The 27,891-nt window shown below is 45.6% G+C and overlaps 1 protein-coding gene across 1 annotated transcript in view; it reads right to left on the bottom strand.

Moving 5' to 3' along the window:
- The window catches only part of PAPPA (pappalysin 1), a 243,570-nt gene that overhangs the window by 16,062 nt on the left and 199,617 nt on the right, over positions 1–27,891 (bottom strand). Inside the window, exons 19-21 of the mRNA XM_082208779.1 lie at positions 19,779–19,888; positions 12,232–12,303; positions 5,827–5,925 (exon numbers count right to left, since the gene is read on the bottom strand). Coding sequence (XP_082064905.1) covers positions 5,827–5,925; positions 12,232–12,303; positions 19,779–19,888 — 281 coding nt within the window. The remainder of the gene's footprint in view (positions 1–5,826; positions 5,926–12,231; positions 12,304–19,778; positions 19,889–27,891) is intronic.

Raw genomic sequence — 27,891 nt, 5'->3', positions numbered from 1 at the left:
TGGACTGTGAGGAGAGGTTGCTCCAGCCATGGAACCTCCTGACAAAAGAGAGAGCAGGTGAGCAAAAGCAATCCAGATTTTCTCAGCCAGCAAGAGAAGTTACACACACACAGAGCCAGATTATACACCAGACAGGAAGAGCTCAGTAGTGGTTGGCTGCCTGTGTCTTCCAATGCAAACATATTTCAGCACAGCAGGGGTAGCTCGTCAGATATTGTTGGATTCTAACTCTCGCTACCCCTGACCACTGACCATGCTGGCTAAGGCCGATGGGAACTGGAGTCCAACATCATCTAAAGGGCACCATGTTTTGTCTAGAACATTATTGTTTTATCAGTTTCTCACCCAAGATATGGAAGCCTGGAGAGCTGCCTGTCATTGTAGACTACATGGAGTTAGAAGGACCAATGGCTATTGGGGAAGGACCATAGCTCAGGAATAGAGCATCTGCTGTGCATGCAGAAGGCCACAGGTTCAATCCTCAGCATCTCCAGGAAGGGCTGGGAGAGGTCCTTGTGAGTTACTGCCAGTCAGTGTAGACAAAACTAAGTGGACCAATGGTCTGACTTAGTATAAGGCTTCTTCTTATGTTCCTTTGCATTTGCAAAGACTGCATTCTTCAAGCATCCTTATGTTACCAGGATGCTGTGCTTCAAGATCTCTGAGTTAGCTAGTCAGGGATGATGGAAATAGGATGTGTGTGTGTGTGATATATATATATTTAGGAGGAACACATCAATGTAAAAACAAGCAAAGAATTGAGTCATTTTTTAAAAAGTGCTGTGATGCTTACCCTGGATCTTAATAATGTAATGAAAAAACAGTCCACTATTACAACCTATAATTTTTTCCCCTAGCTCCACTCGCGGTTGGCAGGAAATCCTATGAAGAAAACATTGCAGTGGAAAGATATGTCATGGTGAGTTGAGAATCCTGGAATATTTGATAAGGAATTGTGGCCACAGTGACCGTCTAGCCTTTAGGGAGAAAGATGGTGACCCCTTCCATTCACAAATAACATAAACAAGAATATGAATATGAATAGTCTAACTGCTGGATCAGGCCAAAGGTCTATCTTGTCTAGCATTCTCTGCTCACAGCAGCCCACTAGATGCCCCAATGGGAAGCCTACAAGCGGGACACAAGTGCAAAAGTGCTCTCCCCATGTGCAATTCCCAGCAACTGGGATTCAGAGGTGATACAACAGGCTTCCTCTTTTGAGGGATATCCAGAAAGAGCAGCAAAGTCCTGTTTGCTAGAATGGACACACAATGGAATGTGGATCCAACAGGGAGAACTTCCTGTCAAACCTGCAGGAGCCACTCCTCCTGGGTGAGATGTGCGTAACTATAAGAAGGGCTGGTCCTGTATCTCTCTCTCTCTCTCTCTCCCTCTCTTACTTCATCTTGCTCGTTTGCCTTCATCACGCATCTTCTACCACTGCTTTTGACTCCATCATCCTATATACACACAAATGTACCTCCAGATTGCTACTGAATGTGATCTGTAAGTAAACACTATTTTATTATAAAAAGACTTTTTTGTGTTATTGTTTGAAGTGGGATAAAAGGGGGGAAATACCTGGAAGAATCCAAGCTGCACCAAGGCATTCTGGTTGCTTCATCAAAAAGGCTGTAACCAGCTGAATCAACAGCTTCCTATTCTGCTGCAAAGGGATGTACTCTGCTGTACTCACAAACTTGAGTAAGGAGGGATAATATCTAACTAATATATCATCTCCTAGTTACCATACACTTTCCAACATCTGTGTTTAGATGTGAAACTGAAATGTAGTTGTCTGATATTCATTTTAGCAGAGAACTGGGCTATATTCCTTTGGTTGCTGCCCAATGTATTTCAGCTTTTGATTTTATCTATATTTTGATTTTATCTATATTTATAGATCTATATATCTATAATTTTATTATGTCCACTTGTTCTAAGAGTTTGATGTTTTAGATTATTTTATGTGAACCGCTTAGAGGTCTTTTATCTATTTATTCTTTTTGATTAGGTAGTATACAAATAAATGTTGGGAGAGAGAGAGAGAGAGAGAGAGAGAGAGAGAGAGAGCTGCTCTGCTTATAACTTTGCAGAAAACCAATAGGTAAAGGTAAAGGTAAAGGTACCCCTGCCCGAACGGGCCAGTCTTGGCAGACTCTGGGGTTTGTGCACCCATCTCACATCTATTGGCCGGGGGCCAGCGCTGTCCGGAGACACTTCCGGGTCACGTGGCCAGCGTGACAAAGCTGCATCTGGCGAGCCAGCGCAGCACACGGAACGCCGTTTACCTTCCCGCTGGTAAGCGGTACCTATTTATCTACTTGCACCCGGGGGTGCTTTCGAACTGCTAGGTTGGCAGGCGCTGGGACCGAGCAGCGGGAGCGCACCCCGCCTTGGGGATTCGAACCGCCGACCTTTCGATCGGCAAGCCCTAGGCGCTGAGGCTTTAGCCCACAGCGCCACCCGCGTCCCTCAGAAAACCAATAAATACAATAAATAAACAGGAACCAAATGATTTGAAAATATGTCTGCAAAATCCAACCCTTTCTGGTCGACAATCACCCTAGAGGGATGCAGTTAATGCCTCCACCATCAATACACACACACAAACACAATTGCTGGCTTGCTTGCTCAATTTAACAGTGTAGTTCTGCTGTTCTAAAGCATTTGTCTCCCTTTACAATTGTTATGCAGTGGAGAAAATAAGAAGGTAGAAAGCTTCACTAAGCATTCAAGCTATGAGGGAGCTGGGAATCTGGGGAGGGTCAGGAGGTCGCAGACATTAAAAGGAAATAGGATTTTGTTTGTCCTTAATAGAGGACCTTATCCCCTCTGGATCCCTAGAAGAAGGCCCCATTCCCTGCCATTAGTTAGGAAAGGCTGGATGGAACACTCTTTGTTGAGCCTCAAAGACGCTCCCAGGTCAATTGCAGGGCAAGCGGCTCAGTAGATTAACATGTTCATTCTGCTGGCTGGCTACACACTGCCTTCCTGCTGAACTAGCAAGACAGCCTGCCTGGTTCATAGGAGCGTGTGTCTTGAAAAACCTTTGCAAATCATCCATTTCAGTTTGTCTGTTTTCCAGTATTAAGTTCAGGTCTCCACTTCAGGTTGTAATATTTATTTTTTTAAGTCCTTGTGAAAATTTGTCAGCATTTTACTGCAATTTTCTCCTAAGAGACACATTTTTAATGCAATTTTGTCTAATAGACACATTTTTGCAAGACAATTTCCCCAGCTATAGTGAATTTTTCTACTTTGTTTTCCCAAGTATCTTTTATGCACATTTTACTTTGGTTATATGCATTTCTGCGCATATTATTGGGGTGGGAAACTGCATTGCAAAATTTGGAGAAGTGTAAATTTTGAAAGTTGGCTGTGTTCTGGTGTGCATGTTATTTCAGAAAGTGCAAATTAGGCAGATTCATATTTAAATATGCAAACTTTATCAAATTTCTCTCTCATGCCCTTCCTTTCATTTCCCTCTCCACTTTCCTTAGCTTGGCCTTCACATCCAAGTTCATTCTAGGCTTGTTTTTGTGAAGGTGGCATAATCATGCTTGGAAGACAAAGCAGTCAGAGTATTTTGATACATAACACCCTCCTTTCTCTTGCCTTTCATTCTCCTCCCCCTTTTGGAACATACCATTTTAACATTCCACTAACAAAGTACCTCAAAGGGCAAAGCAAGGATGGAAGTGAGGTTACTCTATTTCAGCAAACGATGGCAAGAATCTGCTTTACAGTCAAGGGTCACAGACAGGGCCGTCTTAAGCATATCCGGCACCGTGGTGCAAATATCTCCCCCACCCCATTTCCCAGAGTTGTCGACCTTTTTTAAGGGGGGGGCGACTTCGGTCTGGCTCGTTTACATCACATGGTCTGACGCGCGCTCGGTGCTGCATGTAAGTAAGAGGCGCCTGGATCGCAACCCAGACGGCCTCCCATCTTTGCTTGGTGCCGGGATTGCACAGGCACTTCCCTGCTCCACTCGCAGACTCCGCAGGGAGGCGCACAGGCAGAGATGCGGCCAGAAAGGGGTGGGAGAGACACGCCCACCCCACGCCGCCCCTGTCCCCGATTGCACCCACCAGACACCCAGGCAGCCCCAGAGGGGACGCAAAGGGGCTTCCCTGAGCCGGAGACAGCATGCTCCGATGGGTGGCTGAGAGGAGAGGAGCGGGCTGCCCCAGCACAGGGAAGGGAGCGCACACTGACTCTCCAACCCGGACACTTAGCCTGTGGCGCCCTCCAAAATCTGGCACTCTGGCGCCCTGCGCCACTAATGTCTATGGGTAAGACGCCCCTGATCACAGAAAGGAAAATACTTCTCAGGGCTGGGCCCCACTGTCCGAATGACCAAGAGTCTGAATCCCATACCCAACAGGTACCTGCAAGCTCCTGGAAGCCACAGAACAACACACATTACAAAGAGGGGCATAAACTGAATCACAATTTCCAAGCAGAAACAAAAAGCATCAAACAATAAATGGTAATTGTAGCTTAGTTGGCAGAACATCTCCTTTGCATGCAGAAGGTCCTAGGTTCAATCCCGGGCATCTCAAGGTAGGGCTGGGACTGACCCCTGTCAGAAACACCGCTAATAAGTGTATACAATTCTGAGCTAGACGGACTAAAAGTATGGCTCAGTATGGCAGCTCTCTGTTCTCCTAATGTGCTTGCATTCATTCAATTCAATTGTTTTGGAGCAAATATACAGATCTGGAATAGTCAGTATAATGCCCTAAAGATTTTGTTGGCTTCCTACTCCTATCATGCCAGGGCAGCATAACTATTAGCCAAAAATGATGGGAGTTTCAGTCCAAAAAGATACAGAGGGCACCACATTGCCTACCTCTGATGTAGATAAATTTTGATATAGATAATTTTACTCCGCTATCCGCTCCAGATGTGTTCACATCTCACCAAAAGCTTTGTTACTTTACTTGGACAGTACATTTTGACCTCTATTTTGATTCACTGTTACAAGTGGCAGGGAACACGTTGACTTTGTACTAACTGCTCAGTGTTTGCAGAAAAACACCAAATGTCCAATACTTTGTGCATTTATTTCATTGTTTAAATACGGCCAATATTTTTAAGAATTTCTGGCAGATCTGTGTCCTCCACTTTGGAGAGGTTCTATTCTAGTGTTGCAGCGCTTCTTCCATTTCAACAGAAGTGAGTCAGGATAGAAATCAGCCAGTTACCTACTAGGAACATAGGAAGCTGCCTTATTCAGAGTCAGACCATTATCTACACTGACTGGCAGCTGTGACTCTCCAGAGTTTCAGAGTGGGGTCACCACCAGCCCTACCTGAAGAGGCTGGAGACTCAACATGCATGTGAAGCAGTCACTCTACCACTGAGCTAGTAATTTACCCCATTAAAATATTAACTCTGATTGGTGCTCTCCTAACACATCATGGTAGTTAAGGCCCAGCATCTAGACAAGAAAAAAGTAAAAAGAGTGGCAGCATGTTCCACAGGAAACAAAACATCCCCAAATGTACCAGTACTTTCTGGCACATCTGAACAAAGCAAGCTATGCCTTTGAACACAGGACTATCTGCAGGAGATCTGTCACTGACATCCCTAACACAGAGATGAGGAACATGTAGCCTTTGAGATGCCTTCTTAACTCCTATCTGCCCCTGCCAGCACAGCCAGTGGCTAGGGATATGATGTGAGTTGTTGTTCCATAGCACCTGGAGGGCCACAGGTTGCCTAACACTGCCCTAATGAAGTAACAGCAATACACTTCCCTCTAGTGTTCTTCTTCCATATGGGGGCTGCAATAAAATCAGGAGGGTGCCAGCTTACCTTTTTAGTCTTCACTGTTGAGGCACAACAGTCCCCACCATCATAGTTGCAAAAGGCTCGGTTATTGTTCCCATCACAATAGTTGTCTCCCATAAAAGGCTGAAAGAAAGAAGCCAAATTGAGACGACGACGATGACAACAACAACAACAACAACAACAACAACAACAACAACAACAACAACATTGGATCAGCCCAATGGCCCACTTCCTCTGGCATCCTGCTCTCACAGTGGCCAACTAGATGCCCCAATGGGAAGCCTACAAACAAGACCTGGGCACAACGGCACTTATCCCCCAGCAGGGCTTCTGGCTGATGGACAAGGCCTATTGGTCAATTACCTGGTGTCACTATTACAACCGGTGATTCATTTCACCTCTCCTGTGACATGCCGCATGCTGTGCCACAAAGGTAAATCCACGCCTAGCCAAGCAGGGCTTGAAGTTGCCTTTGAATGGCTGATGAGTTCTGACTTCCAAATTCCACTTTTGCATGGCACATACTTAAACTGTGCAATTCACTCCCACAAGATGCAGTGGGTGACCACCAACTTGGGTGGCTTGTAAAGTGGATTGGACAAATACAAGGGGGAGCAGGCTTTCAATAACTACTAGCTATAATGATGTTCCATGTCCAAAGTTGGAGGCAGTGTGCCTCTGAATGCCATTTACTAGCATTCAAAGGTGGGGAAAGCGCTGTTGTGCTCAGGTCCTACTTGCAGGCATCTCATTGGGGCACCTGGCTGACCTAGTGAGGACACAATGCTAGGCTAGATGGATCTTTGGCCTGATCCAGAAGCAGGGCTCTTCTCACGCACTTATAACACAGTTGGCTGCTTGCACAAAAATCACACCATTTCATTGTTTCCCCATGAAACTGTCCTGCCTGCTGCTGTTTTTGCAGGTGGGGGTCACTTAATTGCATCCCACAGTTCCCATTATGTGACCATTAGGGCTCTCCTGTTCCGCTAATCCTAGATGGAGACACACTGTCCTTTCGGAAGAAGAAACTGTCTCTGGAAAATGAAGTAGGGAGCTAAAAGCAGCCCTTGTTTTGTTTGCAGCTAATTAATTGTGTGGGGTTTTGTTTTGTTTTGTTTTTTAATAGCAGGAGAAATAAAACATAGGGACATCTGAAGAACAATCAGTGAGGACATTTTGGCACTCTTTCCTTTCTGTGGAGCCAAGGTCAAGCTCATAAATATTTCAAGGGGACACTGTGAAACATTTTAGACCCCATAAGTTTTTAAATCACAGTTATTCCCCTCTCTCCATACGCAAACCTGCCCTTGAGGGGCTAGAGGGGAGCATCAATGCCCTTCATTGAGTACCATGACAGGAGAGCTGTCAGCTTGCTCATTGTAAATTTCTAAATTCCTCTTTATTCATTGATGGACTCTAGGGCACTGTACAGCAACACAATACAGTGGTACCTCGGGTTACATATGCTTCAGGTTACAGATGCTTCAGGTTACAGACGCTTCAGGTTACAGACTCTGCTGACCCAAAAATAGTACCATGGGTTAAGAAATTTGCTTCAGGATGAGAACAGAAATCGTGCGGTGGCAGTGCAGCGGCAGTGGGAGGCCCCATTAGCTAAAGTGGTGCTTCAGGTTAAGAACAGTTTCAGGTTAAGAACGAACCTCCAGAATGAATTAAGTTCTTAGCCCGAGGTACCACTGTACAGTAGAACAGAAACAGCAACAAAACTCTTCCACAGGCCCATCTAGGCCAGCATCGTGTTCTCACACGGGTTACCCAGATGCCTCTGAGAGGCTCACAAGCAGGACTTGAGTGCAACAGTGCTTTCCCCACTGGTGATTCCCAGCAACAGGCATTCAGAGGTTTGCTGCCTCCAACAGTGCAGGGAGAAAATAACCAGCATGGTTATTTTCCATTGATAGCCTTTGCTGCCTGTCAGGGAACTGATATCGGAGCGAGAGGCGAAAGGGAGGCTCCCAGATCATGCTGGCGAAGGACCCAGCAGCAGGGGGAGAAACAGCTCAGTAGAGGGGGAAGCCAATCAGCGCAACACCAGGGATAAAGGGGGGCAGACGGGGGAAGTGGAGAGAGGGCTCCAGGACTCTTCACTGGACATCAGTGAGGAGAGCCCAGGTCCTCCGCTACCCACGCCTTCCCTGCGCAGAAGACTCCCGCGCAGTGAGAGGAGGAGGAGACTGGGTGTCAAACAACTTTTATGTTGGAAGAGGTTCAAGAAACACCCACTGACGGATTCTGCCAGTGACTGAGGCAGCCACCATGAGAAGGGGCTGTGCAGTCAGAAAGTTTTAACAAGGCAAATTAGCCGAGAAAGGCACCAGTTTACGCACGAGTAACTCATACCCATTACACTGCCATTAATTCATTTAATCTTCCTTCAACGCCACCATCACTGCATATTTTAGAAACCAGCTTAAAATGCCTGAGATAATGGCATGAAATGAATCACAGAGCCATTCTAGGGAGTGTGTGCCAAAGCCGGGATGCCATCACAGAAAAGATCCTCTCCTTTGTGCATACATAACCAGGCTTCCCCAACTGATGGTTGTCGGAGAAGGGCTTTATTTAAGGATCTTACTGCACAAACACCTCTCCTTTGTGCAAACATAACCAGGCTTCCCCAACTGATGGTTGTCGGAGAAGGGCTTTATTTAAGGATCTTACTGCACAAACAGGATGGTACAGGAAGAAGTGTTCCTTCAGGTATATAGGTCCTGAGACCTTTAGAACCTTAACGGAGGAATAGGGAAGTTGTGATCCTCCAGCTGTTGTTGCACACCAATTCCCACCATCTTTGGCCTGCAGGCTGGGACTTACAGGAACAGAGGTCAGAGAAAGCTTACGCTGAGTCAGACCAATGAATTTTCTTGCTCAGCACTGCCTACACTGATTGGCAGCATCTCTCCAGGATTTCAAAGAAGGGCCTCTCACACAGCTCTACCTGGCGATGCCATTGGGGAATTGAACCATGGGACCTTCTACGCACAATGCAGATGCTCTACCCCTGAGTTATTGCCCCGCCCCATAAGAATGGAAGTCCAACAGTCTCTGGGAGCCATAGGTTCCCAACCCTGCTTTAAAGGTTAACATCAACACTTGAATCAGGCTCAGGGACGAGTAGGCAGCCAATGTCATTCTTTCAGAGTTGGTATAATATAGTTTCACTTAGCTAAAACTTTCAGAATCCAAGCGGCCAGATTCTGAACTAAATTAAACTTCTGAATAATCTCAAGGGGATTATGCCTTCTAGCTCATAAATGAAGAAGGGGTCTCAGGCATATTCCAGTCTTGGGCATACTCCTGTTGTCAAGGATAAACGTCCAAGTCCTTCAACCCAACCCACAAATACACATGATTGTAAAATTATGATTTTTACGTTCCACACTATCTTCCCAAGATGACAAACATGTGGTTCTGAAGCGGTCACCCAACCAGGAACTTACCAGAACCAGGCCTGATTAGCTTCATTAAAGTCGTTATTTCATGTGTTTATACAGACCACACCCTGGAATATGACTCCTGGTTTGTAAGCAATCTATGGCTTGCTTTATAAAAACCATACTTTACTATGCTTTGATGGAATGGGAAACTATGGTCTGATGGTTGGACAATTTCTTAAGTTGAAAGGGAAGGAGAGGAAGAGAGAAGGGAAGTAGAGAGATCACTTCTGATCTCTTTCCACGAGCTTGGAGCAGACTACTCCACGATGGTTCCTTACAGATGATGTCAGTCAACAGCTCCTATAACACCCAGCCAGCATGACCAACAGTCACAGATGATGGAAGTTGTAGTCTGAGAACATCTGAAGGGCAGCAGCTTGGGGAAGACTGGCTAGGAGGATCATTTGAATACATTCACATGTGTACACCTTGGCATCCTTTCGTTGCACATTGTTGTGTGGTTATTGTTTGCCTTCCTCCAAGCTGCTCAGAGCTCCATCTTTCACACCCTCATCCCTTTTCTTTAGCTTTGCAATGACTTTAAGCAAACATAGGAGACCTACTGGAAAATTCACACACATACCCTTAATCAAATCTTGTAGCTGTACCAGGGAGTGAAAACAACACGTCTTGGCCAAAACTATGTCTGTATGCACATACACACCTCAAGAGCGAGTGAGCTAATTTCAAGGAGATGAGTTAAGTGCAAAGCGTAAACACAGATCTATTAATGGAGCAGTGAGACAACTTCTAATCATAGGTATTAAGATTCTCTTTCATCTCTTCCTCCCTTTCTTTTCAATCCTCTGCTTCCTATATACGTGGTTTTTTCTCTAAAGGGGGAACTGGAATTTGTTGCAGGTAATTTTTAGTTCAAGGAAAAGTGTGAAATGAGTGATGTAAGTGTCACCAGAAAGCTCTAAGGTGAGAAGAGGTAATAAAGAAAAGAGAAACAGTGGGGGTTATTTTTTAAGAGTTTAAGGTTTTTGAAGACACTGAATTTTGGGGAAAGGCTGTAGCTCAATGGCGGAACATCTGCTTTGCACACTGAAGGTTCCAACTCTTGGCATCTCCAGGTAGGGCTTGGAATGCCTCCTATCTGAAACCCTGGAGAGCCACAATACTGAGCTATATGGTCTGACTTATTGGATGGCAGCTCTCTATGTTCTTATTTAAAATCAGCTCTGAAGGCCGGAGTCTTAATTTATTATTAGGCAAATGGTCATAGCTCAGTGGTACAGCATCTGATTTGCATGCAGAAGGCCCTAGGTTCAATCCTTGACATCTCCAGGTAGGATTAGGAATGTCTTAAACTCTAGGCCAGGAGTTCCCAATTAGGGGTCCAGGAAGTTCTCGGGGTTTGTGGAACGCACTAGGGGGTCTGCGGCCCCATCCCTTGCCTCCTCCCCAACTATTTTTTTTGTCATTTTTGCACTGTAATATCACAAATTTTATGGTATGTTTTAGCGCTGTGCAATTTTTCAATATATTGGCCAAAATCGGTTTTGAAATCACATCACGATAACAATTTTGATCCAGCAATACACAGCAATATAGCGCTCCTCGCGCGAGGGAAAGCAAAGCAGCCGATTTCAAGGCGCTGCCAATATTGCACAATGATCTCTGTCGAAAACACTGCTGATCTGAGCTGCCTTCCCTCATGCTGAGGGAGACCAGGGCAGCTGATTGCAAGGTGCTGCCTTCCGCTCACACTGACAGAGAACAGGGTAGCTGATCTCCCATACTTCAAGGCACTGTGGCACTACTTTCCCCTGGTGGAGCAGCTATTCTCAGTCAGCAGGAAAGCAGCAGTAGCAGCCACAGTGGACATGCAACTTTGCTGGCTGCCACAACTGGCTGCCCTAGCTTGATGGTCCCCCACCCCCATCGCCTCCCCCTCAAACCATGTGCTGGAGTGACTCCGCTTTCTCTCCTCCCCCCACCCATTTGATGTCCGCAGCTGCTCCTTCCCTCACCCCCATGCCTGATCTCCAATTTCAGACACAAGGAACTAACTCAAGGAGCTCAGACTTAGTCCAGTAGCAAACTGGCAACCAGTGCAGCTCTCTCAGCTGGCAAGTAACATGTGCCCAGTAGCTTGCTCCTGTGAGCTGCCTGGCCATCACATTCTGTTATAACTGCAGCTTCTGGATCACATACAAGGGTAGCCTCATGCGAAATGCACTGTGTACCCAACATAAAAAAATTCCTTCCAGTAGCACCTTAAAGACCAACTAAGTTAGTTCTTGGTATGAGCTTTCGTGTGCATGCACACTTCTTCAGATACATATCTGCATGCACATGAAAGCTCATACCAAGAACTAACTTAGTTGGTCTTTAAGGTGCTACTGGAAGGAATTTTTTTATTTTGACTATGGCAGACCAACACGGCTACCTATCTGTAACTGTGTACCCAACAGCGTTTCAATAGGAACAATGAATTCCTCTTGCTAGGACAGGGACAGGGAGCTGGATCTGCCCAGTGGGTCAGATTCTTATCTCCCAAACCCCTTGCAGGCAAAGTTTGACATCATTTAAGGTCAGATTACATTTTTTTTGGGGGGGGGGTGCCTTCAGAGATATTGTGGAGCATGCTTCAAGGGGATCCACAAAACTCCACAATCAGCTGATGCATCTTATTAATTAGTGAGCCAGCGTGTTGTAGTGGTTAAGAGCAGTGAACTCGTAATCTGGTGAACCGGGTTCGATTCCCCGCTTCTCCACATGCAGCTGCTGGGTGACCTTGGGCTAGTCACAGTTCTCTGAAGTCTCTCAGCCCCACTCACCTCACAGAGTGTTTGTTGTGGGGGTGGAAGGGAAAGGAGGTTGTTAACCGCTTTGAGACTCCTTAGGGTTGTGATAAATCAGGATATCAAATCCAAACTCCTCCTCCTCCTCTTCTTCTTAGTGTTGCTTGGTTTAACACACACAAGAATACATATGCAAGAGTTGGCTCATGGATGCTCACCTCACAACCCTTGATGCAGTGGATCAGTGCAGGATGAGGATACCACTTGAGTTCAGCGGTGCAGACAACGTTCTAGATGGAGGAAAGGAAGCAGGGAGACATTAGGAACAGAAGGAACTGTCTTATATCAAGTCAGACTCACTGGTCTATCTAGCTCATTACAGCTATGGGCAAAACTTTAAAAAGCTCACAACTGTGCCCCAAACCATGTCCGGATTTTCACTTTTTAAATATGGCAACCCTGTTCCTGGAGATTGAACCTGCGGTGGTCTGCATACAAAGCTCAGCTATGGCATTTTCCTTAAGAGACAGTAACGTAGAAAGCTGACTTTCATGGAGTCAGACTATTGGTCCACCTAGCTCAGTACAGTCTACGCTGGCTAACAGAATTTCATACACTTGACATTCCCAGTCCTACCAGGAGATGCCAGGGAACGAACCTGTGGCGACTTCTGCAAAGTGGATGCTCCTCCACTGAGCAACAGGATACTGAGAGACAGGATACCATTTTATCAAGCTATTTCATGGCAACACACTGGTGGCATTTATTTTGCATGTGTTCAGTCTCATCAGGTTTTTACGAAAAGTGTGGTGGTCTATGCACACACACATACATTACCCTTTCCCCCCTGCTAATTCTGAAGGCTAATTTAATCTGTCTGTGGGGAAACCTTGGTGTGTTTTTACAGTTTCGGTCATTTGAGGCTTACCTGGTATGTGCTAGAAAAAGGACTTTTATACTATCTGCACAGGGCTGTTTATCTTTCCAATGCACTCGGATTTTCCACTATTACTCAGGGCCCAGATTGCTCCACCTGTCTTGCAACAGGCCTGGTCTGTGTGAAATGGAAGGGAAAGGAGTCTGGGGAAGGCCGGGCAGGGGGGCGGGGAGGAGGAGAGCCCCGTGCTGTTTATTTGCTGAGTGAGCGAGAAGACTGCAAAATTCAGCAGGGGCCCCCCTTTCTTGGGTCAGATGCCTTCCCAATCGAGCCCTTGACAACCCTCTGGAAACTGAAGGGCTGGTGCTTGCCACAAACAGGAAGATAGTATTTCATTTCATTTCAATCTCTTATTTACCGCAAGATGAGGAATAGAGGAGCATGTTCTTATTTTTAATATTTGGAAAGATTGATGAAGTCATCAAGATGGGCCTCGGGATAATGAGAAGCGGGAAAAGCAACAGATTCTATTCCCCTGAACCCTGAGGGCAAACGAGCTTAGAGGTGCCAATAATTCCCCTCACCTTATCTGGTGGGTGGTATTGCGGCCAGAGCATGGGCCCTGCAGTGATCTGGTGAGGGGGGCGGGGTTTAACTGACTGCCTACTGGCGACTGACCTGAGCCCGCAGGTCTTGGGTGGGCTTTCCCTGGGGGCAGGCCCAGCCAGCCAATCAGCACCACCTGGGCCTGCTCCCAGGAGGGGCGGTATAAACTGTGGCCCAGCCTGGCAGTCCCTTCTTCTGCCGGATCTCCCTCCCTCTAATTTTGTTGCAATTCATACTATGACCTTGCTATGGATCATGTTGGCTGCCATATTGGGGCCATGCAGGAATTTTTTCCACTTGGCAAATTGGCACTGGCCATTTGGTTTGCCTACCTCGTAGCAATCATTACAACTTCGTGAGGTTAGGTACTGGGGAAGCCTTGGTTTTGGCTGGAGGGGAGGTTGTAGCCTCTGCTTGCCCTTCCTTGGTTAATGGTATCCTGTTAAAGGGATCCATGGGGAGTGGCTTCTGTCTGACATCCAGGCAGGGGCTAGGGCTATGACACTCCTCCAACAGAGACCCCTTGGGGATACCCCTATCTTATGCAGGTCATAGAGCCCCCTAGTGGTGATTTACCCTTAGATGCTGTCCCAGGCTGGAGTGATATAATTTGGCTTCACCCGATGCCTATGCCAAACAGTTCACAACTGTAACTGATTGTGACCTATTGGAACCCATAAAACTATATGCTGTTGTCTCATTTGGTTATTAACCCCTTAGGGATCTGCGGAGTCTGGGAGACTTGGCACACAAGGGACAAGAAGATAGCAAGACTTTCTCTTCCATACAGTCAAAAACATCCCTAATAGAGTGGCATTTCCAGGCATCCTCTTTGACAAAAGGAGGGAAGGAGGCTAGTGTGGCACAGGGGTAATTTCCACTCAGCCTGAAACGCACTGGGTGATCTTGGACCAGTTCATTATCAACCTAACCTACCTCGTGTACACCGCTTAGAGATTTTTGACGTATGAAATGATTCAGAAATGCTTTTAAAATAAACAAGATTACAGCCTTAAAGTTTTTCCAAGTGGAAAGAATGACTGTTGCTATTCTTCCTCTTAATAATATTTATTTGAAGACGGCAATACCAAGTCCTTGTGCTAACAGCAGCAGCAGCTGCAAGGCAAATGTGTGTCAGCTGCAGCAAATGCCAGTGTGTTACATTTGGCCCCAACCTGGTTTCAATTCCAGAGGGAAAGTTTTCAAGGTGGTAACAGGCATCGTAAAAGTCTAATGGCCCTGTCTTATATAACACTCACTCTCAGCTGGCTAACCAGTGGCTGTGGCACTGCAAATGACCCCCATACACTGCTTTCTGGTCACTGATGTTGTCTACAAGACACACCTATGTCATACAGGTGCCATGGGTGTCCTCCAACACCCAACACTTACAGCTGCCTTCAATTTTACACCTGCAATCTAGCCCATATTTCCTTGTGGCCATCCCTACCATTGTATTTGTTAAACCTGTGCTGTGAGTTTTGGGCATTCTGTCTCTCAGAGGTAGGCATATAAAGGGAGATAGCTGCACACTGTTTCGGTGACCTGCTACAGAAGATCTTCAATTGAATTCTAGTGGTTTGGGAAATGTATTCCTTTCATAAAGGCCTCAATTTATGCTTGCTGTGCGAGTGGGGGAGTGCAAGCTTGTAGGTGATTGTAGCAACCCAGTGATCTTAATCCCTAGATGAGAAATGGTATTTCAGTCCATGTTGCAGGCAAATGAGGTGAGGACAGTAAGGGTAAAGGACATTTTCCTCCTTCATCATCTAAACAAATCTGAATTAGGGCTGAACATAAACAACTTGCTTCACTCCACGATCATTTCCTAGAGTGTTGTAAAGCACTATTCATTTTTAGCTGTTTTCAACACTCATTTCCAACATAGGCGTGTTATTCCAGTCATCTTCTTTGTTTACATTGCCATCTTCACCCTCACTGTCCTAATTTGCACTATTTCATTCCATTGCCTGTGGAAGCCCATTTGAATGCCTCAATATCACTATCCAACATCTGGTGTGGCAGCATCATAGAAACACTTGTAGATAAAAGCTTAGTTTGCATGTAACACTAAACCATGGTTAAACATAGTTAAACCATAGTTAAGTTGAGGTGTCTGGCGGATGATCACTTAAACCTTGTTTTATTACATAATAGTTAAAAGCACCAGTGAGAGCAGATGAGACATGAGAGTGGTTTGAATTTTTTGTCACTCTTCACTTAAGTTAAAATTAAAGAGGTCTGGATTTGTACAAAATGCAAAGCTATAACTATGGTTTATAAATGAATTATAAACCTTGGTTAGTGGACAACCTTCAAGTTTTTAATGCTTGATGTTTAGCTCTGTTTTCATTTTACAGTGGTACCTCTGGATACGAACAGGATCCGTTCCGGAGCCCCGTTCGCATCCTGAAGTAAACGTAAGATGCAACTGCGTGTCTGTGCGTGCACGGGTCGCATTTTGCCGCTTCTGTGCATGCGTGTGACATCATTTTGAGCATCTGCGCATGTGTGAGCAGCAAAACCCGGAAGTAATGCGCTCCATTACTTCTGGGTCGCCGTGGAGCGCAACCCGAAAATATTCATCCCGAAACTACTTCAACCTGAAGTATGACTGTCTGTTGGAAGCTGCCCAAGAGTGGCAGGAGCAATCCAGTCAGATGAGCGGGGTACAAGCAAGCAAGCAAGCAAGCAAGCAAGCAAACAAACAAACCATAGTTTAAAAACCATAGTTAAGTTGCTGGGCTGGGTTAACACATAACGCTAAACCATGGTTTAGATTTTGTGTGAACTAGGTCACATTTTTGTGGATTGTCACAGCCAACTGGATTGAACAGCTATGTGGGCAATGAAGTTGAGGATAATGAGGGCAATGAATGGCAAATGAGGGCAAGAAGGAGGAGCAGCCAGAGGAAGAAAGGGATTCTGAAGAGCATTGAAACAGTGCAAATCTTCAGCCAAGAGAGCACCCTATCAGTGATTTGTCCAGCTGCATTGAACATGTGACTTTTGAAATAAATGATCAAAATTAAGGAATAGTCATCACACCCCTAACCTGAATTGATTTTCTGCATGCCTCTTCCCATTGAGGGTGAGAGTGACTTGTATTTTTTTCCTCCTTTTTTTGGTCTGTATTCCTGGAATACTTCAGCCTTTCTCTCTGTCACCTCCCCGCAATCTGGGCCACTTTCCCCTTTTTACTACCAGTTATTTCCCCTCCTCTGGCTACCTAATGAGCCCTCCAGGGATATGTAGGTATAAAACTCGTTATGGCTTCTTTCAAGAAACGGCATCAATAAAGGAGGACAGAATGGGGAGGGAGGGGGGAGGGGAAAGCTACAACACTTTCAAGCCTGGATTTTTATTTCACAGTGAATTACAAAACCAAAAAAACAACCCCCCTGAAACCCCACTTGAAAGTCTATATGGTGAGAAAGAGCCTCTAAAATGTAGATAAGGAAGTTTCTAATGTGTTGTGTGGTGCAAAGAGTGACAGGAGGCCCTGTAAGCAGGGGTAGGCTGTTATTATTGTAGGCCACCCACTCTCTGGTCTTATTCTCTGCAAGAAATTGCCCCAATGGCCATGATAGATATGTAAATTCCAAATTTATCTTGAGGTCTGAGGTCGGTCATTCCTCCCTTCCTTTATTTTGTTTCCAAATCTGGATGCTCAAGGACTCTGTTCAGCCTGCTATTTTAAGAGGACCCACCTGATTTGGACTTCACAGGCAAATGTACAAATCTGGAGCTAGTTCTCGTGTCAGTTTTTTACACACACACACCCTTTTGCAATAGTTCTCAATTCAATAAATGTACCTGAGTGTGTACAAAACTGCATGCTTCAGATTAAAAAGCATATGAAAAATGCATACCTGAGGTAAAACAGTGTACAATTCAGCCCAGAAAAAGTGCAAAAATAATGGGAATTTTTATGTGTTTAAAAGATAAATGGGGAAGCAGGGAGCAGATTTATGGATTAACAGAAGTGAATGGCATGGACCAGAAATAGACTGTGAATGCTCTATCCCTATCTTCAGAACAGCCAATTCAATGACAAGGTTTTTGAGTTAGCAATCTTAGAAAATGTGCAATCTGAAAGAAACCTAGAGCCCTCTGACATGGAATGTTGGAAGATCCAGGACAGATAAAAGAAAATACTTCTTCGCAGAGTGCCTAGTTAGACTATGGAACTCGCTGCCACAGGAGGCAGTGATGGCAACAAGCCTAAATGACTTTTTTAAAAGATTAGATAAATGCATGGAGAGGGGTATCAATGACTACTAAACATGTTGGCCATGCTCTGCCTCTACAGTTGGAGGAACAATGCTTCTGAATAGCAGTTGCTGGAAATTGCAGGAGCCAAGAGTTCACTTGTGCTCAGGTCCTGCTTGTGAGCTTTCTTCCCATAGAGGCATCTGGTTTGTCACTGTGGGAAAGGGATGACAAAAGGGATGGACCATTGACTTGACCCAGCAGGCTCTTCTTATGTTCTTAAGATAGACGAAGCCTGAGAATTTGGACTTCTGGGAGAAGTGGAAGGTGATAGGTGATCAAAACTCATTGTTTACTGAGCATTCGACCTGACCTGATTACAGTCAGTTTAGATGGCACAGACTACTGAATGAACATTCATCCTGAGTTGTTTGCAAGGAGACTAGAGCCACCCAACCCTCCCAGTGCTTTTTCCCTATCATTGACCTTTCGGATTGCAAAAAATCCTTTCTCCTCTGGAAATACAAATCAGCTATAATTGTGCAGCCTGAATTTGCTGGCATGTGACTGACCCCTACCCGAAAGCAAGTCACTGCTTGAATGTGGCTAATAATACTAATAATAATTTATATGCTGCCCATCTGACTGATTTGCCCCAACTGCTCTGGGCAACAACTTAAAACATCAAACAAGGTAAAACATCAAACATTAAAAAGTTCCCTTCAGATATCTTCTAAAAGCCAGATAGTTCTTTATTTCCTTGACACTTCATGGGAGGGTATTCCACAGGGAGTGCGTAACTACCAAGAAGGCCCTCTGTCTGGTTCGCTGTAACTTCACTTCTCACAGTGAGGGAACCACCAGAAGGCCCTCAGAGCTGGAACTAAGTGTCCAGGCTGGATGATGGGGGGTGGAGATGCTCCTTCAGGCATACAGGGCCAGAGCCGTTTAGGGCTTTCAAGGTAAGCACCAACATTTTGAATAGTGCTCGGAAACGTACTGCCTCTCCATCACATTTGTACACTTGCCCATAATACCATAAGGTTAAGCATGTATGGCTAGCCCAGGATCATGCTTCCCTCACTGGGATACCCTAGGTAACAAGTTTATAGAGCATTCATCCTGATTCGCATGCACAGTGCTTATGCAGTGGTCAAACTAGGTCCAGTCTTTAGTGACCATTTGTTCTGATGTGTGGATTGGCTATATGACAATGAACATATATAATGACATACATATCCTCCTATTAGTCATTTGTCCAAGCCACACTTTCCTATGCTTTTCTCCATCACTTTCCGAACAAAAAAGGGAGTCCAGTTGTTGTTTTTTTAAGGTAGATTTGTTGCATGATGGCATGTTTTAATCCACCTTAAAAGTGCAAACCTAAAATTCTAGTATGCATTTTAATCCCTTCTATAAGATAACAGCAGTCTGGAAGAACCCAGTGACCAACTAGAGTCATGAAGGCAACATGACATTGTGTCTGGTATTCAGGGGTAGGCTACCTATGAACTAGCAGCACCACTTTGTTCCATAGATTTAGGGGACCCGATGTCACCTGTGTGCATGGTTGGCAGAAGGCCCACACTGTCAGTAGGAGGCTGGGCGTCACCCTGTAACCCAGCGCCCTGCACAGAGGGGATAGGCCAGGCAATGTACCGTGCCTCACCCACCATTCTGGAGAATCCTGCCCATGCTGTTGGGAGGCAGCCGTGTGCCAGAACACCCCATGGTTGGGAGCAGGCTGCAGTGGCGTAGTGTGGGTTGTCAGCACCCGGGGCAAGGCAAGTAATTTGTGCCCCCTAACCCGTGGATTTGCGCCCCCTAACCCATGGATTTGCGCCCCCTAACCCTAACCCCCAGATGTTGCGCCCGGTGCGGCCGGCCCCCCCTGCACCCCCCACGCTACGCCACTGGCAGGCTGGGTGCCCTGACCATGAATTTGCCCAGTTCCGCTTTCAAGACAATCTGCTGGGTTTGTTGCAACCAAACCTACCTAGGAAGCCCATGAGGGGGTCAATGTTCCACGACAACCTATCCATCAAATCACACTTGGGACTATCCACTGACCTTCACTCTTGGAGGGTTCATCCAGTGCTGGATGTCTTGTAATGTCTCATTGGCACGCAACAGGATGGGCTCACTAGGATGGTCTGGGCACAAGATGGTACACTCAGCTCCTTCAAAAATGAAAAAAAGGAAGATTGGGGAGGTGAGGCCCCATTATATATTTATTTTTTTAAATAAATATGATTACACTTGATTGTAAAAGAAACCTCTAAGCAGTATTCAACCCGCAAGCAGTTTATTAATCACCCATTCATTGCACACAACATTTTTATGCCACTTACTCCAAAAATATTTCTATGTGATTTACATAAAATTGCATAAAATGCCCATTTAAAATAGCAATAAAAGCCGACTTTAAGAATATAATAAAATTATCAAAATATAGATACAAATCAACAGAATTTAAAAACAAATGTGCATAATAAAATGTATGGGGAGGCTCACCTAAATAACAACAAAAAGGCTTTCGGCAAGTGAAGAAAGCATTATAACAAAGGCTTGGCCAAAATATCAATAGGCAGGGAATTTCAGAGAATAGATGCTGCCAGATCTTCCAGCTCAGACAAGACAGAGGAGATGGTTCATACACATGGGCCATTAGCACCAAGCACACTTGGGGAACCACTGGGCTCCACACACCCATCCCCACTGACACTTTCTGCTACCTCCCACGCTGGAAGACTGGATTTGTGATTTAACCACAAAAAGTCCTCAGATGTTACTATGTACGTGCAAATCACCAAGGTTAATTTAGATGGCTGGTGGTCACAGCAACCTACTGGGTGCCAAAGTACAACTGCTGCCTGCTGATGCTACCAGCAGCCTGTAAACCAGAGATGAAAGTGAGCTTCCAACATATGAGGGCCCCACTGTAGCAGGGTAAGGAGTTGCCAAGTCCCCTTGCACCTGAAGCTGGACTAGTCACCACAAAGAAGCAAAAGGAGTGGGGTGGAGTTCTCCAATGTGGGACTATCTTTGTAGATGAGGAGTGGGGAATCTTTTTCACCTGGGGGCACACTCCCTCAAGGGCAAGCTTCAAGAGGGGCCACATGCCAAGCAGTACCAAAAGCAGACATGGCTAGATATGTACCATATCCATATTTCATCCAGGCATGAAAGACAGTATCAGTCACAATTCACAGAAACATTACAGCCAGCCTTGTGAAAATCACTAGAGGGTCAATGAGGGGATCCACTGGGGCTGAGGTTCCCCACCCTTGTTATAAAATCTGGCAGTAGAGCTGACAAGATCAGAGGGGGCTTATCTTAACAGGAGAAAGAGCACAACCATTTGCCAGGAAAATGAGAAGGGGAGAGTCTTCCCCGCAAGAAGCCAAATCACCCTTGTCATGGGCCCAGACTAACAAAATGAAATTTAATAGGAACCAATGTGAAATTCTGCAGATGCACAAATCTAAGATGGGGGACACCTGGTTTGCCAGTAGTACATGTGAAAAGGATCTAGGGGTCTTGGTGGATCACAGGCTTAACATGAGCCAAAAGTGTAATGCAGCAGCAAAAACAGCTAATGTTATTCTAAGCTGCATTAACAGTATAGTGTCCAGATCAAGGGAAGTCATAATATCATTCTATTCTGCCTTGGTCAGACCACACCTGGAGTAATGTGTCCAGTTCCGGGCGCCACAATTAAAGAAGGATATTGACAAGCTGGAAAGTGTTCAGAGGGGTGACCAAGATGATCAAGGGTCTGGAAACCAAGCCTTATGAGGAGCAGTTGACAGTGCTGGGTATGTTTGGCCTGGAAAAGAGGAGACTGAGAAGAGATAGAATACCATCTTCAAATATCTCAAGGGCTGTCACATGGAAGAGGGAGCAAGTTTGTTTTTTCCTGCTTTGGAGGATAGGAGTTGAACCAATGGCTTCAAGTTACAAGAAATGAGATTCCAACTACACATCAGGAAGAACTTTCTGACAGTAAGAGCTGTTTGACAGAAGAATGGTCTCCCTTGGGAATTTGTGGGCTCTCCTTCCTTAGAGAGTTTGGATGTCCATCTGTCATGGATTCTTTAGTTGAGATTCGTGTATTGCAGGGGGTTGGACTAGATGACCCTTGGGGTTGGTTCCAATGCTCTGATTCTGAATGTTTTGAATGGAAGGATGGGGGCCAGTTGAGCCAGTAGCACCTACCATCTACATGAATTCCAAATTTGGGCTGTGATGATAAGCTCAGGTCCACTAACCAGGAAGCATCATAATCCATGGACTGCAGCTCAGAGAAGGAGGAGCATCACTGATCCCCAAAGGCATTGTGTCTAAAATCTGCTCACCACTGCAATAGGCATGCCCAGCAGATGAGCGACCCAATGCTAGACAGCATGTCAGAGGCCTCTTCCTTTAAGGATCTCCATTCTCCAGCAAGGGCAATCAGGCTGAATGACTATACAACAGCTCAACCTGCAACCAGCCCATGTTGGAGAAGGTTGCCTCTTCCTTGGTACCTGTCCAGGGTTCTGAAGGGCTTGGCATTGGCCACGCTCTTTCCGAAGTGGATGCAAATGCCTTGCCCCTCAGTCCCCTGCACTGGCTGGCTGCTACGGACCCCTGCCTGCCTCCTCTTCTGAGAGCCAGTGTGGTGTAGTGGTTAAGAGCAGTGGACCCGTAATCTGGTGAACCGGGTTGGCTTCCCCGCTCCTCCACATGCAGCTGCTGGGTGACCTTGGGCCAGTCACACTTCTCTGAAGTCTCTCAGCCCCACTCACCTCACAGAGTGTTTGTTGTGGGGGAGGAAGGGAAAGGAGAATGTTAGCTGCTTTGAGACTCCTGAGGGTAGTGATAAAGTGGGATATCAAATCCAAACAACCCCTCTTCTTCTTCTTCTTCTTCTTCTTCTTCTTCTTCTTCTTCTTCTTCTTCTGCACTCCAGCTTGGCTTCTTCTCCTCATCAGGACTTGATGCAGATCACTTGTACCCAATTTCATAAACTGAAAGCCAGAAGCAAGGCTACTGCACAAACAGGCAAGTTTCCCATATACAGTATGATGCTGGAGTATGAGAATGATAGCTCATGTTCTATGAGTACAGTGGTACCTCTAGTTGCGTTCCGCTTTTGTTACGGACTTTCAGCTTACGAACGCAGAAAACCCAGAAGTGTTTACTTCTGGGTTCTCCACGTGCGCATGCGCAGAAGCAATCTGCGCTCTTCACACATGCACAAAAGCGCTCAACTGTGCTGCACACATGTGCGGAAGAGGCATTCTTGTTGCAGACTTTTTGGGTTGTGAACGGCACCCAGAAATGGATTAAGTCCTCAACTAGAGGTACCATTGTATGTAAGTGCCCTGCAAACTTTACAAAAGACCTGGTTGTATAGAATCATAGAATCATAGAGTTGGAAGAGACCACAAGGGCCATCGAGTCCAACCCCCTGCCAAGCAGGAAACACCATCAGAGCACTCCTGACATATGGTTGTCAAGCCTGTGCTTAAAGACCTCCAAAGTAGGAGACTCCACCACACTCCTTGGAAGCAAATTCCACTGTCGAACAGCTCTTACTGTCAGGAAGTTCTTCCTAATGTTTAGGTGGAATCTTCTTTCTTGTAGTTTGGATCCATTGCTCCGTGTCCGCTTCTCTGGAGCAGCAGAAAACAACCTTTCTCCCTCCTCTATGTGACATCCTTTTATATATTTGAACATGGCTATCATATCACCCCTTAACCTCCTCTTCTCCAGGCTAAACATGCCCAGCTCCCTTAGCCGTTCCTCATAAGGCATCGTTTCCAGGCCTTTGACCATTTTGGTTGCCCTCCTCTGGACACGTTCCAGTTTGTCAGTGTCCTTCTTGAATTGTGGTGCCCAGAACTGGACACAGTACTCCAGGTGTGGTCTGACCAGAGCAGAATACAGTGGCACTATTACTTCCCTTGATCTAGATGCTATACTCCTATTGATGCAGCCCAGAATTGCATTGGCTTTTTTAGCTGCCGCGTCACACTGTTGGCTCATGTCAAGTTTGTAGTCAACCAAGACTCCTAGATCCTTTTCACATGTACTGCTCTCAAGCCAGGTGTCACCCATCTTGTATTTGTGCCTCTCATTTTTTTTGCCCAAGTGCAATACTTTACATTTCTCCCTGTTAAAATTCATCTTGTTTGTTTTGGCCCAGTTCTCTAATCTGTCAAGGTCATTTTGAAGTGTGATCCTGTCCTCTGGGGTGTTAGCCACCCCTCCCAGTTTGGTGTCATCTGCAAATCTGATCAGGATGCCCTTGAGTCCATCATCCAAGTCGTTGATAAAGATGTTGAATAAGACCGGGCCCAAGACAGAACCCTGTGGCACCCCACTAGTCACTCTTCTCCAGGATGAAGAGGAACCATTGATGAGCACCCTTTGGGTTCGGTCAGTCAGCCAGTTACAAATCCACTGAGTGGTAGCATAGTCAAGACCGCATTTTACCAGCTTCTTTACAAGAATATCATGGGGCACCTTGTCAAATGCCTTGCTGAAATCAAGGTAGGCTACATCCACTGCGTTCCCTTCATCTACCAGGCTTGTAATTCTGTCAAAAAACGAGATCAGGTTAGTCTGACATGACTTATTTTTCAGAAATCCATGCTGACTATTGGTGATCACAGCATTCCTTTCTAGGTGCTCACAGACTGTTTGCTTAATGATCTGCTCCAGAATCTTCCCTGCTATTGATGTCAGACTGACTGGGCGGTAATTATTTGGGTCCTCTCTTTTCCCCTTTTTGAAAATAGGAACAACATTTGCCCTCCTCCAGTCTGCCGGGACTTCGCCTGTTCTCCAGGAATTCTCAAAGATGACTGCCAGTGGTTCTGTGATCACATCTGCCAGTTCTTTTAATACTCTTGGATGCAGTTCATCTGGCCCTGGAGACTTGAATACATCTAAATTAGCCAAATATTCTTGTACTATCTCCTTAGTTATTCTGGGCTGTGTTTCCTTTGCTGAATCATTTGCTCCAAATTCTTCAGGTCGGGCATTGTTTTCTTTATCGGAGAAGACTGAGGCAAAGAAGGAATTGAGGAGTTCAGCCCTTTCTGTGTCCCTTGTTTGCATTTCACCATCTTCTCCTCTGAGTGACCCAACTGTTTCTTTGTTCTTCCTTTTGCTACGAACATACCCATAAAAGCCTTTTTTGTTGCTTTTAACCTCTCTAGCAAGCCTGAGTTCATTCTGTGCTTTAGCTTTTCTGACTTTGTGTCTACACGTGCTGGCTATTTGTTTGAATTCCTCTTTGGTGGTTTCCCCCCTTTTCCATTTTTTGTACACATCCTTTTTAAATCTTAATTCAGTTAAAAGTTCTTTAGATAGCCACCCTGGCTTCTTTAGGCACCTTCCATGTTTCCGTCTCATTGGTATTGCCTGACGTTGTGCTTTTACTATCTCCCTCTTAACAAACTCCCAGCCATCATGAACTCCCTTTCCTTTTAGTATTGCTGTCCATGGGATCTCACCCAGCACTTCCCTAAGTTTTATGAAGTCGGCTTTCTTAAAGTCAAGAAATTGAGTCCTAGTATGCTTGGCTGCTCCTTTCCGCTGTATAGTAAACTTCAGAAGAGCATGATCACTCAAGCCTAATGATCCTTCCACATCTACCCCACTAACCAGGTCATCAACATTGGTTAGGACCAGATGTAAAATGGCTGTTCCTCTTGTTGCTTCTCCCACTTTCTGGACAATGAAGTTGTCTGCAAGGCCAGTGAGGAATCTGTTTGACCTTATGCTCTTGGCTGAGTTTGACGTCCAACAAATATCCGGGTAATTGAAGTCCCCCATTACTACTATCTCCCTTCCTTTTGCATGCTTGGTCATCTGTTCCAGGAAGGCATCATCTATGTCCTCCGTTTGGCTTGGGGATCTATAGTAAACTCCCACAATGAGGTCTCCGTTATTCTTCTCTCCCTTAATTTTGACCCAAATGCTCTCACTTTGGCTTTGAGGTTCTAAATCTTGGATCTCTTCACAGGTATACACATCTCTGACATATAACGCCACTCCTCCTCCTTTCTTGTCTGGTCTGTTTCTCTGAAATAGATTGTATCCCCCCATTATTACATTCCAATCGTGGGACTTATCCCACCAGGTTTCAGTGATGCCTATTATGTCATATTTAGTTTGCTGTACCAAGAGCTCAAGCTCATCTTGTTTATTTCCCATGCTTTGCGCATTAGTGTACAGACATTGAAGTCCATTAATCATTTCCCCATGTCTCTTATTTAAGGATTTTTTCATCCCACCACTAGGTCCGCGTGCTGTTTGCTCCATTTGGTCTATGACATTTGGATGATCATCTTCATTAATTGATAGACTCCTACCTTCAGGAGCACTGTCTCCCTCCCCCACATTAGTCAGTTTAAAGCCCTCCTGATGAGGTTTCTGAGATTTTTGGCAAAAACATTTCTCCCAACCGTTGTGAGGTGCAGCCCATCACTTGCCAGAAGTCCATCTTCAAAAACTGCAGTCCGTGATCTAAGAATCCAAACCGTTCCTGTTTACACCATTTGCGAAGCCAGCTGTTCACTTCCACTATTTTCCCCTCTCTCCCTGGGCCATGTCGTTCAACTGGGAGGACAGACGAGATGACAATTTGTGCATTTAGTTGCTTCAATTTCCTGCCGAGAGCCTCGTAGTCTCTTTTGATCTTCTGGAGGCTATTGCTTGCAGTGTCATTGGTTCCCACATGAACCAAGAGGAAGGGGTATTTGTCAGTGGGTTTTATGATTCCTTGCAGTCGTTCAGTTACATCTTGGATCTTAGCCCCGGGGAGACAGCACACTTCCCGAGACATCTTGTCAGGCCCACAGATCACTGCTTCTGTTCCCCTCAGTAGGGAATCCCCTATCACCACTACACGCCTCCTCTTGGGTTTGGTCGGGGTTCTTCCGTGAGCTGTCCGTTCCAAGGTCGCCTGCACATTCCCTGAGGACTGACTTTGCTGTTCGTCTTCATATACCTGATCGACTGTAATGAGGGAGAGATCCTCAAATGGAGTCTGCTCTTCGTCTTCCATGCTAGGGGAGAGGACCTCAAAGCGATTGTGTATTTCTAAACAATCAGAGTGAACCCTGGGCCTCCTACTTCTTTGAGTCACGTTTCTCCATATATCTGGCTCCTGTGTTGGTGAACTATCCTCCTTCTCAGGGGAGTCCCCTGTCTCCTCCTTGGTGGGGACGGTGTGCTCTGTTGCTTCCAAGAAGAGCTCCAGCTCTCTAATTCTTTGGAGCGTAGCTACACGTTCCTCCAGTTGCTGGACTTTGTCTTTTAAAAGGGCAATCAACATGCAATTGCTGCAGGTAAAGCTGCCTGCAACCTTTGGCAAGATGGCAAACATTGCGCAGGAATCGCAGGCGACTGCAGCTGTTCCCTCCCCTTCCATCTTGAGATCGTGTCGTTGGGGGTGGCTACAGAGGTCCTCCATCATAAAAAGCTTGAAGACAGGACAAATAACTTCCCCCACAAAAAAAACCTAGGTCTCCCCCAACAAACGTTTGAGACTAGCTCCCCTAAATCTAAAAGATGGGTATAACTGCGCGCGCCGCAAAGAAACACACACACACAAGAAAACCCTTTTTGCTCCTTCTTCAACTGCTGCCCTGCAAACTCAACAACACCAGTTTAGAAAGTTCACACTGTAAGTATGTGGACATTGCAGGACACATGCAGATGAACAACCCAGTTCTCAGTAAAAAACAAAACAAAACTATGCAGTGTAATACTTAGACTGTTGAACTAGGACCCAGGAGACTGGGATTCAAACATGCACTATGAAGCCCTGGGGTGACCTTGGGCTGGTTGCTGTTGCCTCTCAATCTATTCTAATTTACAGAGGAAAAATTTGAAGGAGGAAGAAAGCATGTACGTTAGCTCGCCTTCCTTAGAGGAAAAGTGGGATATAAATATAATAATTATGATGATCAATAATTGAGAATATAAAATAGAGATGGGGAGAGCCATATAGTTCCCAAAAGCCTGTTGAATTGCCATGCTGTTTTTATTCTCTCCGTGTGTGTGTGTGTGTGTGTGTGTGTGTGTGTGTGTGTGTAGTGTTAATTCTATCCATGTTTAATTGCTTTTAATTATTCCCCCCCCACCTATGTTTTTAGCTGTTCTTATTTTTATCTGCATCCAC

Source organism: Podarcis vaucheri (assembly GCF_965113315.1).
Source record: "Podarcis vaucheri genome assembly, chromosome: Z".
NCBI lineage: Eukaryota > Metazoa > Chordata > Lepidosauria > Squamata > Lacertidae > Podarcis > Podarcis vaucheri.
This window is presented reverse-complemented; position numbering and strand designations above follow the sequence as displayed.